This window comes from Taudactylus pleione, unplaced genomic scaffold, assembly GCF_031769625.1.
Source record: "Taudactylus pleione unplaced genomic scaffold, aTauple2 ptg000025l, whole genome shotgun sequence".
In the NCBI taxonomy this organism is placed as follows: domain Eukaryota; kingdom Metazoa; phylum Chordata; class Amphibia; order Anura; family Myobatrachidae; genus Taudactylus; species Taudactylus pleione.
In genome coordinates, this window is record NW_028284427.1 from 2,764,769 (window position 1) to 2,782,500 (window position 17,732).

The 17,732-nt window shown below is 42.3% G+C and overlaps 1 protein-coding gene across 2 annotated transcripts in view; it reads left to right on the forward strand.

Annotated features, from left to right (window-relative positions):
* SLC23A1 (solute carrier family 23 member 1) overlaps nt 1–17,732 on the forward strand; it is a 218,426-nt gene that overhangs the window by 30,332 nt on the left and 170,362 nt on the right. For both annotated transcript variants that reach the window (XM_088451118.1, XM_088451126.1), the window contains exons 3-4: nt 9,755–9,912; nt 10,645–10,733. In XM_088451118.1, coding sequence (XP_088307244.1) covers nt 9,755–9,912; nt 10,645–10,733 — 247 coding nt within the window. The remainder of the gene's footprint in view (nt 1–9,754; nt 9,913–10,644; nt 10,734–17,732) is intronic.

A 17,732-nucleotide genomic window follows, 5' to 3' on the forward strand; every position in this document is an offset into this window, starting at 1 on the left:
GTAGAAAGGCTGCATTGTGAACCATAAAAAGTACATACATAATACTATTTCTAAAAAACCTTAATTAATTAGTCCATTTAAAAATACGATTCTAGTCACATGATAAAACTATTAAGATGCATTATTAAAATACACATGTAACGAACAACAATCCTGCATATAAAATATATTTAAAAGATGAAATTAATATCAGCATTAAAACTAACAGCATAATAATCCACTTAAGAAGACGGGAAAAAATTTATATACACCATAAAAATTAATAAAAATGTAAGAGTATATATAAATCAATTTCTTTCAGGTGATGTATTTAGCTAGATCATTAAATTATCAGAGGAAAGGAGCTATTTCATATCCTTCATTATGGCCATAAGGTACAAGTGTGCTAAGTTCACAGGGTGGTGGTCTTGGGGTCCTGCTATCCTTGGGTCACTCCTACCTTCTGAACCCTCCATCTCATTCTTTCCATTCAACACTAATGACATTTGCTCCTCCAACTTCTTCGAGTAGCTGACTTTTTTTTGTCTCCCTGGCCTTCATTCAAAATTCCTCCATCACTTGGCTTCCTGGCTATTAATCTTCAAATGGGGTCTCAAGACCCATTTCTGCCTCAATGCTTTCCAGGGCTCATCCTAACCCACTACTCTATGCTCCTTCCACACTATCTAGCCCATCTGTGACACCCCTGTTTGTCTGACCCTCCCCTTAGAATGTAAACACTCGCGAATAGGGCCCTCTTCCCTCACGTGCTTCTTCTTGCCTTACTTTTACTTTCATTTACAATGGCACCTAAAACTTGGTTACTGACACCCTGCTGCTTATTTAGGTGTTATGCAGCATTGTTTATAAATCATGTTCTTGTCCTGCATTGTCTGTAGTGTTAATAACTGTTGTCTTGTGTGCTCATTTGTTTCTGTACTTTGCAAGGCGCTGCGGAACCCTTGTGGCGCCATATAAATAAAGGATGATGATAATAATAATAATAAATCCAGAACATTTCTCTCTGTTCCAGTAACTTTATTAGATCACTTCCTCTTGGGTTTAAAGTAACATGTTCTATCGCTTTAAAAGAAAAGCTGTCTACCAATGAATTATGTGCTTCCGAGAAGTGTCTAGAGAGAGGATGACTTTCAACTTTATTCTTAATGTTACACAGATGTTCTTGGATCCTCAACTTTAGAAGTCTTTGGGCCTGATTCAGACCCACTCGCGAGCGCCTGTCCGCTCGCAAGTGGGTCGATGTTATGGACTGAGCATGCGCACGACGGAGGGAGCTCCGTTGTGCGCATGCGCCAGACGCGACGAGCGAAGGACAGTCCTTCGCTCGTTGTGTCCGATCAAAGGGGGCGTGCTGTCAATGTTGATTGACAGCACGCCCCCTTTGGTGGGCGTGCCGGTGCGTGCCTCCCTGACGGGGGCGTTCCCACGGGAACGCCTCCCGTCAGAAGCCGGCCCACTGACATCACTAGTGATGTCAGTGGGAGTGATTTTGGCTCTGATAGAGCCAAAATCACTCTGGAGCTTGCGGTTGAAAACCTCAACCGCAGGCTCTGGCTCGCAATTTCGATGGTCGCGATGGTCACGACCATCGCGGCCATCACAATGCACGCTCGTATAGCCTGTGGGTGGTGACCCACAGCTATACGAGCGTCCAGGAGGACGCTCCATTTTCATGGAGCCCGGCCCTCATTCAGAGCGTGCGCTCTGCTCAGAGCGTACGGCTCTGAATGAGGGCCTTTGTTTTTCCAATATATTTACGTTTACATCTACATTCGATCATATATATGACTGACATGGTTATACAGTTGGTAAATTTTATATTCGTTTTGTCTGATCAGAATTAGTGAAGGTTCTTCTATTGGGATTCACGTACCTGCATACATTGCAATGTCCGCATTTATAGGAACCAACACACTTGGGCATAACTTGTTTTTTCGGTTCATTTTTTATTCTTGATCTGCTGTGAGCCAAAAATTTTTTCAAATTCTTTGCTTTTCTAAATACAACCACAGGTCTATTTGGCAGGATCTCTCCCAAAATTGGATCCATTTTTAGAATACTCCAATGCTTAGTGATAGTTTTCTTAATTTTCACCTCGTCACTATTATATTGTGTAATGCATGGAATAAACTCTTCCTCCTTTCTTGGTATGTCAATATTGGGAGCTAGCAATTCCTGTCTATTTTTTTGTTCACTTTTTGACAGTGCTTGTTGTAAAATGTTCTCAGGGTATCCCCTCTCTCTGAAGCGATCTGTATAGATTTGGACTTGTTCTTGATAAGTGACCTTTTTGGAGCAGTTCCTCTTTATTCAATAAAATTGAGAGTACGGTATATTGGCCCTCATTCAGAGCCGTACGCTCTGAGCAGAGCGCACGCTCTGAATGAGGGCCGGGCTCCATTTTCATGGAGCGTCCTCCTGGACGCTCGTATAGCTGTGGGTCACCACCCACAGGCTATACGAGCGTGCTTTGTGATGGCCGCGATGGTCGAGACCATCGCGACCATCGAAATTGCGAGCCGGAGCCTGCGGTTGAGGTTTTCAGAGCCAAAATCACTCCCACTGACATAACTAGTGATGTCAGTGGGCCGGCTTCTGACGGGAGGCGTTCCCGTGGGAACGCCCCCGTCAGGGAGGCACGCCCCCGGCACGCCCACCAAAGGGGGCGTGCTGTCAATCAACATTGACAGCACGCCCCCTTTGATCGGACACAACGAGCGAAGGACTTTCCTTCGCTCGTCGCGTCTGGCGCATGCGCACGACGGAGCTCCCTCCGTCGTGCGCATGCTCAGTCCATAACATCGACCCACTTGCGAGCGGACAGCCGCTCGCGAGTGGGACTGAATCAGGCCCATTGTCTTTCCATAGTCTAGCATGTCCACTTTTATAATGAAGGTAACTATTCGTATCTACCTTTTTAATGTGGTTCTTCACTTTATCTCCTTCACTTAAAATTACTAACTCCAGAAACTTCACATGGTTACTACTTATATTGAAAGTGAATTTGAGATTAAAATCATTTATATGTATAAAATCAATAAATTTTTTTAAAATCACTTTCTTCACCATCCCATACTATGATAATATCACCGATATATCTTTTATAAAATTTTATTTTAACGGAGTATGGATTGTTATTATATACAAATTGCTCCTCCCACTGACCCATTAAAATATTTGCATAGTAATGTGTTTGGACATCAGTCCAAAAGTTCACATTTAAGAACGTACATATGCCTCTGTGATAACTTCTGCAGAGTAAAGAAATGTTTTACTCCTCATTGGATCACAAAACAGACAACTTTGTTGTAACTTTGTTACATTGCTTTTCTTTTGAGTCTAGGCAAATCTTGTAAAACAGTGTGTTACCATAGGCAGCAAATCAGTGCATCAATAGTACATAGGCAAGGTTAATCATCAAGGGTATAGAAATCCCAATATGCCTGCTACAGTAAATATGCAAACATTTTGTATATGCAAATCTGAGCACTAGGACAAGATTACACTAGTAGAGATTGTGTCGAGGAGTTAGGAGCAAAACCACGTGCAGAGTAAATAAATATATACACACACTCAGGCAGCGTCCCATAGGGATGATACAGTTACCCTTAGTAGATAGAGGTGAAGGGAAGAGTGGTCGGCATGTGCACCTGCCAAACCACATCCATCTGTTGCTGCTGCTGTGCCGCTGGGGGGATGCGCGTTTTGCCTATAGGGCTTGTTCACCCTCGTGCATGAGAACCATTGTTCTCTATATATCACGGAATAATATTTTTGCCTTATCACCAATATTTATATTTGTGTTTTGTTATGTTTGTCAATTGTTTGTGGAAAACAATTTTTCTGGGTATCTCTTGGGCATCTCTCCAAGAATCTGTGATAAGGTGCATACACACGGTCAGATTTGTCAGATGAACAATCTGAATGATTTGATGAACGATTTGACCAACGATTTGAACTACGAACAATTTTTGACTGCATTAAAATGAATGGAATCATCCAAATATGACTGCAAACACATCAGATGTCAGATATCGTTATCTGACAATCGGGAACGCTCATCGTTCATCGTTCATAATTCAGATATGTCAGATTTTCCTTCAGATATGAACAATTGAATGATTTTTTAAATCGTTATCGTTCACATCTGAAGAAAAATCTGACCGTGTGTATGCACCAATACTCTCTGGAGCTCTATTATCTTAAAAGAATAATAATACAAGTTACGTTTTAACTTTAATAACTATACAATAAGAGTTCCCCAACAAAAGAGCCGCCTTCTTTCTCCTTGGATATACATGTTACATGTTTTGGCTCTGGGGAGCACCACCAACTTGAGTAATTTCCCAGAATAGTTTTTTGGAGTATGTTTGGTGTATGTTGGTCAATATATTTCTATATACCTACACTTCTGTGCGGAGTAATTTTCCTTTCTCTCCCACACTATATCTGCAGTGCATGGAGGGCAGTTGTTATCTCCTCCCTGGGTTTTCACGTTGGGGACGGTCATTATGAATATCTTGTGATGTCTTTTGGATTGATTAATGCCCCAGATGTCTTCCAAAGTTTTGTCAAGGAAATATTTTGTGACTTACTGTATGTTACTCTTGTTGTTCACTTGGATGATATTTTAATCTTTTCACCTGACATCTCACAGTTACACTGTGATTATGTGAAATAGGTACTCCAATGTCTTTGAAAAAACAGACTGTACTGTAAACTAGAAAAATGCACCTTTTAAAGTTAAACCCATTCCCTTCCTGTGGTACATCATTTCAGGAACTGTTCTCTGCATGGATCCTGTATAAGTGCAAGCAATTCTCAATTGGCCTCAACCTGTCGCCCTCACTTTTAGGGGTTCGCCAACTACTACTGAAAGCTTATTCAGGGATATTCTATGGTAGTAGCACCTCTCACGGAATGGGTATGATATCTCGGCTGTCGGGATGCTGCTGGTCAGAATACAGACAGCAGCATCCTGACACCCAGAATTCCAACACCCATAGCAAGTAGTGGTGAGTATTTTCCCTACCCTAACCCTCCCTCCTCAATGCCTAAACCTAACCTCCCCCTCCCCGCACACAAAACCTAAGTCCCTCCCCCTCCCAGCACCCAAATCCTAACCCTCCCCCTAATGCGCAAACCTAACCCCACTACCTAACGCTACCCTCCCCCTGTACCCCGATACTTACCCTTCGGGATGTCGGCGGTCGGGATACTGTTCCCGAAATCCAGACCTGTTGGGATTTCTGCGCCGGTATTTAGACCGTCTGCATCCCGCACGCCGGGATGCTGACTACATCTCTTCCATTGACTTAACACGGAAAGTTGTCAGCCCTGCTAAATGGTCTATTGAAGCTTAAACTTCCTTTCAGCAAGCCTTTGTCTCTGTCCTAGCTCATACAACCTGACATTAATAGTCCCTTTTATGATGAGCTGAAACAAAGCACTGTTTTTCCCTCTGTTTGATATCTGTGTCCCTTTCCATTCCGGTTCCAGAAATTGCAAAGCAGATGCTCTGCAACGGTCAATAGGGGAAGAAGACAATCCCAATCCAGCAGATCCATGACCCTTTATCAGTCCTATGCATATCATTGTCATCAAATCTGAGATCAATCCTCCTCAAGGAAAGACATTCATTCCAGAGTCATTATGGAAAAAACTGCTTCATTGGGCACACTGTTTTAAATCCGCTGGGCACACTGGAGCTCACAAAACTTGTGGGCAAATTCTTGCATTCTCTTCAAGGCTCTAGTTTAAATACAACTTAATTTCTCCTTTGCATACCACCCTCAATTGAATGGACAAGTGGACATGTCAACCAAGACATAAAGACCTTTATCAGACTTTTTCTTCCTCTCTAGTCTTCTGCTTCTACTACTTTTCATATTGCTTATGTTCAGCATCCCCAGGTACTATTGCTCACACCGTTAACAGCAACCTCCATTCCATTTTCTGAGTTGTCCTTAAGAACTTTGGCAAAAAATTGGCGACAAGTCCGGGAAGCACTGCACAAAGCATCTCAATGTTACAAAATCGGAGCAGACAGAAAAAGGCAAGCTACTCCTAAACTTAAAATAGGAAACAGTTTGGCTTTCCATTCATAATCTTCATTTAAAAGTTCCAACAATGAAGTTTGCCCCTCATATCATTGGGCCATTCTTTTATTTCATGAGTCATCAACCCAGTTTCTCACAAAATTTGTTTGCCCACCTACCTCAAAATAACGAATTCCTTCCATGTATTGTTGAAATGGCTTGTCTTGAATCGCTTCTGTTCTCCCAAATAAGGTTCACCTGCTATTCAGACAGAGCTAAGAGAAGAGTTTGAAATCAAGACAATCTCGTTTTAGACACAAACATTTACAATATATGGTGGATTGGAAGGGTTATGGCCCTGAAGATAGGTCCTGGATCAGAGCCTCTGATGATCATGTTCCAGATTTAGACAAGAAGCTTCACAAGAAAAATTGTAGCTAAGCCCCATCTGAAGTGTCGGTGGCCACTCTTGGAGGAGGGAGTACTGTCATGAATCAGAGTCCAAATACTGCATCTAGTACGGTCATATCATTGCTGTCCATGGATTGCCGGATCCACTGCAGCATTCCCATTCCCTCCAGACATGTTTGTAAACAAACCAGCCGGATCATGGACGTGGCCATGTTTTGATTTCTCCATGTGGCTCTCCAAATCAATCCCTGCACTACAGCCACAGTCATATTAATCCAACAACCTATGAACAGTTCCAAGTATTCATGGCTATTATTTAAGTCCTGCATCCAGGTCTTGAGCTTAGGACTAGGCTGTCATTCTGCATTGTCGGTATTATCGTAGAAACCTCAAGCACCTCAAACTACTCAGATCTCCTAACTTTAATTCATACTCTTGCTTCAGCTGGCCTAAAGGGTACCGACATGGATCTCAAACATCCTAAACCCTGTGACAGATATCCAGTTGCAGAGCGTATAAGGGTTATTCTGGTGCTTGTAGTTAATCTCTAGTGCACCCACTATAAAAAGAAATATGCAGGTAGCAGCGGGATCTATATAATATACTCAGCAGTGGTGACACAGTGGATCTGTGGGGTTTTGTGGTGCTGTATATAGCCTACATTATGGAGGAGGCACTCAAGGGTATGGCCGTTATTCAGGACAGAGGTAGGATAAAGACGTGGGGAATCGTGTATGCTCAGTAGCGCATTCAGCAAGTCAGAAGTCACGGGCTGGCTCTAGGTCCTAGTGCCCAGAGGCTAGGGAACAAGAGTAGCACGCAGTGCTCTCTCCTAATACCCTCCCTCTCTCAAGGCTGTCTCTGGTTACATAATATATAAATATTTCACATTTGGACATCTCACCTGTAACCAAATACACAGGGTATTAAGTAAAACAAAACACAGCAACATTTCAAATGCATTCTAGTCCATAACTTTGGGGGGGGGACCAGGGACAAATGCCCCCTGTACCACTGTTCTCTCCTAGATGGATAAGGAACTGTTCTATTTCATGAGGAGAAAGAGATTTTTTTGTATTCAATTGGGTGCGGGGTCCTGTCACCTCTTATCAGTGTGTGTGTGCGACCCCCTGTCAGTTGTGTGTGATTGGCCCTGTCATGTGTGACCCCTCATTGTGTGAGAGGCCATCCCCCATATACATAAAATGTTTTCTGCAGCGCATGGTAATAATTTTCAGTAATCATAGGTGTCCACCATACAATGAGTACTAAGGGGACCCATCATTTGAAAGAGGGATGTCCACTTTTTCTAAAATGAGTGGCCCTGATTTTATGGATTCCCCATCCCTGGACCCAAAGATTTTTTGGACCACCAGGCAATAATCTCTAGGAGGAAACATAGGGACAGATGTATTAAGCTCTGGAAAGTGATAAACGACAAGCCAATCAGCTCCTAACTGCCATAGCCAGTAACATAACAGTTAGGAGATGAGTGGCTGGTCATTAATCACTCTCTAATTTATCACTTTCCAGAGCTTAGTACATCTCCTCCATAGACCCTCTATGTATTAAGCCTTGGAATGAGATAAGGTGGATGGAGATAAAGGACCTGATTCAGACCCATTTGCTAGCTGCGATCGCTCGCTCCAAGCGTTTTTGAAATACGGCTAAGTGACGTCAAGGCAAGCGCTCGCAGGGCAAGCCTTAAGCCTTAAGCACTCCAACTTTGTTTTGGCGAGCGATCACTTTTTGTTTGTAGACGCCCACCAGCCTGTCTAAAGAGGACCACTTGCGTACGTCATCTCCTGGAAGTGCATGAAACCATTGGTACATCGATCACAATCGGATTTGATCGCAGCGCTTGAGGTTGACTATACCCTGCCGCAAGCACTGCGAGCACTTCAGTGTATATTTCTAACAAGTGACGTGTCCTATGACGGCTGTTAATTATGCACGCCTCTGAAACGGCGTTTAAACACTCAGGCACGCCTGCGTTCGCAACTCCACTCCCTCGTTACTACTGCCCTGCCCCTGTTACCACCCACAAATGGCCTCTCCTGTCACTCATTCCACTGGGCTGTCTTTGCAGGGTGAGCGAGCGTATCCCGATTGCTCGTACTAGTTTGCGCATTGCGAACTATGGGGCTGATTCAGAGCCGCTTGCAAGCGCACAGCGCTCGCAAGAGGCTCGATGTTACCCCACTGCGCGTGCACCGCCTCTAGCGTGCGCATGCGCAAGACCCATCCAGCGACTGCAGCTCAGTCGCTACGGGTCTCGCTACAAGACAGGGCAGCTGTCGATGGTGAGTGACGGCACGCCCGGTTTTCTAGGCCGGTGGGGGGTGGTGGCTGCACAAACGCAGGCATTCCCTTAGGAACGCCTGGCGTTTGTGGGTGGCCCTACTGACATCACTAGTGATGTCAGTAGTGGACTTTCTGCTCTATTAGAGCAGGAAGTCCACTCGGGCTTGCGGGAACCGAGACCCTACCACAGGGTCTTGTCGCAAGCCCGATGGTTGCGATAATTGCGACGGACTCCAGGCCGCTCACACAAGCTGTGGGTGGTCACCCACAGTTTTGCGAGAGGGCTGGAGAAAAAAAAAAACCACAGCCGATTCAGAGCGAGCGCTCACCAACAGTGAGCGGTTCTCAGGCCCTATATCCATGCGCATTTTTGCAAACATTGCCAGCAACGAGCAATCGCTTGCTAGCGAGCAGGTCTGAATCAGGTCCAAAGTACCAACCAATCAGCTCCTAACTGTAATTTTTCAACACCGCCTGTAACATGGCAGTTAGGAGCTGATTGGTTGGTACTTTATCTCCATCCACTTTCTCTTTTCAAGGCTTAGTACATATGGGTCTCACATGCACGCCAGTGGCACTCTCCTGGGACCAGCCCCACTGCTCAGCCACACTAATCCGGTAATTTGTCCTTGGGTATTTGCTGCGGACGACAAGCCCCACTAGGTTAAACCTCTTTTTACTGTAGAAGTAGACTTTCCATAAACAGTACTCCACTTCCAGGAGTCCATAGGCATGGATTGTACAGTGCATCAATGGTTTATAGTGTTGGCTAACCTTGACACTCCAGCTGTTGTGGAACTATATATGCCAGCATGCCCTGCCACAGTTTTAGCATGCCCTAATAGCAAAACTGTAGCAGTGCATGCTGGGTTATGTAGTTCCATAACAGCTGGAGTGTCAAGGTTAGCCAACACTGGTTTATACTATGTTGTCAGATTACAAGCTTGCCTACCATTTTTAACAAAAGTTTAGTATGCTTATATTATTTTACTGTTTCGCAGCACTACTTAACTTGCTTCAGTGGGACCATTGCGATACCATTTCTTCTGGCAAATGCTCTCTGTGTTGGAAATGATCAACAAACTGTGAGCCAGCTTATAGGAACAATATTCACCTGTGTGGGAATCACTACATTTATCCAGACAACATTTGGTGTCAGGTACATTATGGCTTTTTTAACATGTATGTTGGCTTTTAAAATAGAATTCTATTCCTCAACTAACTTTTAAAGTTATACTAAATCAACATATATTGATTTAATAATGTATAAAATATGAATACCTCCCTCAAGAAGCATGATATATACATGTCTATCCTGTCTGCTCTAATGGACTACACACAAGTACAATAGTACAATAGTTCTAGTCCACGGTACAGGGAGCACAGAGTGCACTCCATCCTTAGCTATATTACGGGATCGGTATGAATGACCCCCAGACCTATGTCCCCCTCCCCCCCCAGGAGCCCCTAACCTAACCCTCCCCCCTGCGGTTGTCTGCGCCCTGCTTGCCTTCGTTCGGTATACCCGGGTGTCGGGCTCCCGACGTAGGGATAATGATAGGCATCGGGATTTTGACACCTATCATTAGTCCCCTGTTGGGTTTGCACAGTTGGGAAGCCGGCGGTCAACATTTCGACCATCGGCTTCCTGACTGCATGCCCTATATTACACCATTCATTGCCATAATCTCTGCACCATCTGTATATTTCAAACACATGTTGAAAAGGACCACATGTAAAACTTCCTTCTTCTATAGAGTAAATGTTGTTCAGGAAATGGGGCAGCAACAAAAAAATCCTTGAGAGTCTACAGTACTAGATCAAAAATCTTGAATCAGTAGTTGCTGTAGATATAGGATGTTTGATGTGATCATATATTTTTCTGTTTCAGATTACCTCTATTTCAAGCAAGTGCTTTTGCATTTTTGGTTCCTGCTAGAGCCATATTAACACTGGATAAGTGGAAATGTCCCTCTGATGGTAAATATATTATTGCTGAGCACTTTTCATACAGTACATGATAGTATAATGTATTAATATATTTATTCCCGTTAAAGCATTGCTATTGAACTGGCCACCGGCCAAGCCCACTTCTGCAGCCCACAACATGCCAGACCAGGTTAATGCATTAGAATATAGGGAAAGTTGTTGAGCGACAACCCTGGGCACACTGTTTCTGCTTCCCTAAGTTGCTGGGCACTAGGACTCCGAGCCTGCTAGTGGAGACAGGATCTCTGACCTGCCTAGTGCGCTACTGCTCATGGACATCTTTTTCCTTCCTTCCTCCTGTGTTTAGGATATGCCCTGAGAGTCTCTCCAATAACAGAGACTATATACACCCACATAGAGAAAATGGCGTATCTATAATGGGTGCAGGGTGTCTGTGTCTGTGCAGTTTCTGTCCATGTCACACTGGGGACTTGCCCAGTGCTCTGAGAGTTGTTGCACAGCTCCTGACACAGGGGTGTGTGCACTGGACACAGGGGTGTGTGCAATGGATGACGTGTCATTCATTACCGCTGCTGGCTGCTCAGTGATATAATCAAAGGGAGTGAAACTAAAATAGCAGAGCAGCGCTGCTATATTGGTGTAGCAGAGGAGGAGAGAGCAGCTGACAGCGGGCATCCAGGATATCCCACCCGCTGTGCCACGCCGGCCTGGACCTCAGCATCACCGGACCCAGTAAGTGACACCCAGGCTTGGCTGCGCTGTGACATTACCCCCCCTTCTAGAAGTGGGCACCGAACACCCCACAAATGGTTTGCCAGGGAACTTTTGATTAAACTTTTGAAGGAGTTGAGGTTCATGATTATCCGAGGCCTTAACTCAACAACTTTGTTCCGGACCATATCCTTTCCAATCCACCAGATATTGAACTGAAATTCTGGAGTCCAAAATCTGTTCAACTTCATACTCCTCTTGGTGATCCACTGGAATCGCAGAGTGAGGATTGCAATGTCTCGAATATCGATTGAGCACCAGAGGTTTGAGGAGAGAGATATGAAATAAGTTGGGAATCATGAGTATACGAGGAAGTTTTAAAATGAGAGCCTCCAGATTGATTACCTTAAGGATCTGGAAGGGACCAATGAATATGGGAGCAAACTTCATGGTGGGAACTTTCAATCGCAAGTGTTTAGTAGATGACCAGACTTTATCACCAGGGTTCAATACAGGATCCTTCCTTCTCTTCTTGTCTGTCATCCTTTATACCTGGCAGAGGCTTTACATAATTTCTTTTTTACCTCTCTCCAAATTTTGAAGAACCGACTCACTGTGCCACTAACAGCTGGAATGGATACTGACTGAATAGCCGCAACTCTAGTATCACAGGATGCAACCCATTCTGAATGAAAAACGGAGAGTACTCCGATGCCTCATGGTACAAATTTTTGTGAGCATATTCAGTCCATGGCAACAAAGAAACCCAATAGTCTTGATTGGCTGAGACAAACATTCAAATGAATTTCTCTAGATCTTGATTTACACGCTCTGTTTGACCTCCAGAACCTAGAAGTAAATTGCACCCCACAGTCTGAAACAATGTCTTTGGGAAATCCATGTAGCGTAAAGATTTCCTTTATGAATATGTCAGCCAATTTCAGAGCCAATGGTAACCATTTCAATGGAACAGTGAGCAACCTTGGAGAACCTGTCCACCACTACCCAAATTGCATTGAAACCCTGGCAGGAAGGTAGATCATTTATATTCATGGAAATATGAGACCAAGGACAATCAGGTACCGAAAGTGGACATAAATAAAGCAAGGGAAGTTGAGGAGGCACCTTGTGTTAAGCACAAGTGATAAAGGCTGCCACAAAGTCTTTAACATTGCAACGTACAGTCGGCCACCAGTAATTCCTGTGGATCAACTCCACTGTTTTTCCTACTCTTGCAAAACCAGAGAAGCGAGAAGAATGAGCCCACTGAAGTAATTTAGTTCAGATGCTACAAACATTTTTCCTGGTGGAATCTTGTTCTTACTAACTGCAACAAAACACACAGGACACAGAATTGGCATGTCCTCCCGTACTTCATTCTCCTTGGAAGATCTAAGTGCTCGAGACAGAGCGTCAGCTTTCACGTTTTTACAACATGAATGATGGGTATTAATCAGGATAAAATTATCAAAATACAGCGACCATCTCGACTGGCAATAGTTCAGGCAATGAGCAGTTTTTAGATAAGTGAGATTCTTGTGATCTGTAAAAACCGTGACTGGAAATGATGCCCCCTGCAGCAGATATTTCCACTCTTGTAAAGCCAGTTTAATGGCTAGCAACTCCTTATCCTGACTGCATAGTTAGTCTCTGTTGCCGAGTCTTTATGGGAAAAGAAACCACAAGAGTACCATTTTACCCCATTCATCCTTCTGGGACAAGACCACCCCAACACCAACTGTAGAGAGGTCTACAGCTAGGAAGAAAAGTTGATCACAATTGGGTTGTCTCAGAATGGGAGCTGAAATAAAACACTGCTTTAATTTGATAAACAATTCTTCTGCGTCCTGTGGCCAAACCCTGGTATCCTGGCCTTTCTTGGTGAGTTTAATGATGGGGGCTGCGATAAATTAATAGTTTCTGATAAATTGACGATAAAAATAGCAGAAACCAAGGAAACGTTGTATTGCCTTTAGTCCTGTTGGTCGAGGCCAACTGACAATGGCGGAAATTTTCTCTGGGTCCATCTGGAGAATCAAACCTGAAATTATATAACTCAAAAACTTCAACTCTGTTTGGTCAAAGGAGCATTTCTCTAATTTGCAGTAGAGCTGATTAGTGCAAAGTCAGGATAAAACTTCACAGACGTGCTTGCGATGGCTTGCCAAATCTTTGGAGAATATCAAGATAACATCAAGATATACTACTTCATACTGATCTTGGAAGATGTGGTTCATGAACATCTGAAAAACTGCAGGTGCATTACTTAAACCAAAAGGCATGTCCAAAATCTCGTAGTGCCCATCTCGAGTCTCATCCCCTGCTTGGATACTTTTCAGATTGTATTCCCAATGAAGATCTAATTAAGTAAAGATCTTTGCACCTTCTATTTGATCAAAGATCTCAGATATTAATGGTAGGGGATACCGTTCTTTGATAGTAATGGCGTTTAAATCCCAGTAATCAATGCAAGGTCTCAAGCTTCCATCTTTCTTTTTGTCAAAGAAAAGACTGGCACCTGCAGGTGATTTGGATTCTCCGATAAATGTACGTTCAAGATTTTCCTTGATATAGTCAGTTACTGTCTGGGTCTCCAGAAGTGACAGGGTAAACACTCTTCCACGGGGAGGCATCTTTCCTGGCAATAACTCTCTGGTGCAATCCCACTGTGAAGAGCGCCAACTTGCATGGTAATCTCTGGAGACCTTGAGCTGATGGTGGCCATAGGAAGTTTATTCCCATCTAAACCAATGACACAGAGTGGACTTTGTAAAGGCACGCTACGGATTCCTAAATCCTGGACATTTTTAGCAGTGATAAAATTACCAATAGCTCCTGAATCCAGAAAGGCCTTAAAAGTCTTGGTGGGTTTTTCTAACAACAGGATCACATTGATCGCAAACTGTGGTAAAACTTTCTCAGTTGGGGTGTGCTGGAGCGCACCTAAACTGACCACCCCTTGATCAGTTAGGCCTTATAGTTTCCAGGACGTTTAGGACAATGAATGAGATGATCTGGATCACCGCAGTACAGGCAGTTTTATTCTTGAATCTCCTTTCTTTGAATCTCCGCAGCTGGCAAATGTGACTTTATTTGCATAGGTTCCTCAGGAGACTCTACCGGGGCAGTAAAACAAGGTGCAAGCTTGAAGCTAGTTGCTCCCGAGTTCACTCTGTGGCACCGGTCTATGCGGATGCATAAGGAGATTAAATCGTCCAAGGATGTGGGCAAGTCTCTGGATGCTAAGACGTCTTTAATTTGCTCGGAAAGTCCTTGCATAATGGCCGCGACCAGAGCTTCATTGTTCCATCCCAATTCAGAGGCAAGGGTTCGGAATTGCACTGCGTATTGACCTGCAGTTTGGCTTGCTTGTTTTTATTGCAGGATTGCTGATGCAGCAGATGATACCCTGCCAGGCTCATCGAAAACTTTTCTGAAAGCTTCTAAAAATTTAGAGCTGTCATTTAACCACAGGATCATTCCTTTCCCATAGTGGAGAAGCCCAAGCAAGAGCCTGTCCGGACAACTAGGAAATAAGGAAGGTGGGATCGTCACATGATGGCCGATTACTGTTGGAGTCTGCAGAGGGACTGCCCACAACAACAATACAAAAGAAAATCCTACAAAAAATAGTTCTCATAGCTCCCTAACACTTATGTATGTAATTATCCTTTTTATAACATTTTACGAATCAAATTTAATCAGAATAAAATATCTTTTTAACTATTTCAACATTGTTTAATTTAATTTTTCATAAATATTAAAGACTTACAGTATGCATATCTCAAAAAGTAAACTAGAGCCAATTGAAAATAAGCATTGCACATTCATCAGGAGTACAAAATTAATCGAAATTGACTTTTAAATCCCTGGCAACAAAATCCAGGAAGCACAGCACTCTCCTTCCAGTTGCATACAAAATGCCACGGTGCCTGCTATAATATCATGCAGAAGACTCCAGTATGCGGCACTCGACGGACTATTCAAATGAACAACTCAGATTCAAAGTTTAGAGCAACATTTCAGGCTTTATTGCCCTTCATCAGTCTGCATATACATAAAAAAAATAGATTCAGGCTCCAAGCTCTATTGGTGTAACAGAAACTTAATGCTGCTCCCTCATAAGGGGTGATCAGTCCCTCCAAACTTACAAAGAATATGCAGTTAAAAGTGGAAGCGCAATTAAGCTCTGTGACAATTTAACTTCAATTAATGTACCCCAACTTATTTAAAACAATTCAATAGGGATTATAAATTAAAAACAGCCAATATGAAAAATATACATTAATTAATACATTATTTATTAGAATTTAATGCATATGATGCAGTAATGAATAAAATAACAATAATAGCAATAACACTCCCCTGAGACCACTAAACAGTCAAAACATAGAAGCTTATACGGAAACAGATATAAAAAAAATAGCATAAAAATAAGAATGTTTAAGATGTGATAAATCCTTTTAAAAATTAGTTCAAAGAAAGATTTTTTTTTTCAGACTAGTGCATGTTTTCCAGATGTCTCTTGTTGAGAACTCCAGTAATTTGCATCCAAATAAAAGTTTCTATATGTTGTATAGTTTAGTCAATAAAAGATAGAAAGTCTGTCATCAATAATATTTAACAATTCCAGAATTTAAATCCAAACATTGCCCCTGTAATATGAGGGGTAAAAAGAGGGTATGATTTTAAACATAAACCGATGCTACACTTGCACACATTAAAACAGATAATAATGGAGACCATTGTAGTAAAGTGTTTGTTTTTTTTAATTTCCATTTTTGATATATTTTTTTATATTTTTCTTACTCTATGTTGTCCAAGTTCGTGCTTTCTGTGCAAACCTTTATTGCACAGTTACTGTTGTAATCCTGAAATAAATTGTATACCCTTTTTTTTAGTGAAATCAGCACATCATTGTGATTTTTATATATGCACGTATGCACCAATGACACTTTAAATGCGCCAGAACACTTTATATTGCTATTAGTACTAATTCTTCTTTTAAATATGTTTTTTATGAAATTTGCACTGATTACTGCACATATACACTGCAACTTGCATTGTGAGAGTGGTTGGACTATACCCTCAATTTCTCATTTATTTACACAGGGCACTTAGCACCTTCAGGCACTCCATATCAAATCCATTTAATGATAAAATGTTTAGGTGTCAGAATCCAACTGACACCATTTTACTGATGGAGCGGACACCCTTTTGAAATAAGGGGAGTGCATCAAGGTTATTAGTGATTGATCTCTGTTCAAAAGTGCCTGTTGTGGTTTTTAATTGGCACCAAATTTTCGTTTATTTTTTATATATATATGTGTATGTGTGTGTGTATATATATATATATATAAATATGTGTGTGTGTATATATATATATATATATATATATATATGTGTATGTATATATATATATATATATATATATGCATTAAAGTAATCTGAAACGTGCAAGCTAACCAGCTGTTGCAGTGAATTTGTATTGAAATCCTTGGAGTGCCGCCGATGTGTTGATGATAGATATCTATCTATCTGTCATCAACACATTGGCGGCACTCCAAGGGTTTCAATACAAATTCACTGCAACAGCTGGTTAGCTTTCAACATTTCACATGACTTTAATGCATCTTTCGTCAGGATATAAAAATTCAAACACTCTTACCTTCCTTTATATCACCCCATGTGTGCTTAGACTTCGGTCAGTCCCGGCGCGTACCCCGGTGCAGATGTAATGACGTCATGCGTCTGACGGTCAGCGGGAGGGATCATGCCGGTAACCGTGTAAACCACCACCGCAATAACAAAAAAGCTTGAAAAATCCAGCAACAATAAGACGCATTGTACAGTCTGAATAATAAAATCTTGGAGGAATATGCTTACTTTGTTACAGACCTGATAGTTCTGGTGAACAGTAAAAAAACAACAAGGGCTCTAATTAATCCCTTAAGGCGCCACACCTTAAAAGTATTCGCCATCTAGTACTTTAGCTCATTTTGGGGGGCTCCCATATTAGAAACACTAATTCCCATGTTGATGACAGACTACAGAACGCATGCATAATCATGTACCAAATGTGTCAGACAGATTAAACAAGGAACTCCTAACTGTCATAGACTCCTGGGTGTCACATAGAACTTTTACTCTATATCAAACAATGGCTCTTAGGGAATATGCGTTGCCATATTATGCTAGCTGCCTATGCAAATCCTATGGTACCACACCATGAATAATATAGTATCAACAAACATTCAAAAAGCAGAAATGTATGTACGCCTGAACAATGGCTTCTACATGCAATGAATCCTATAAGAA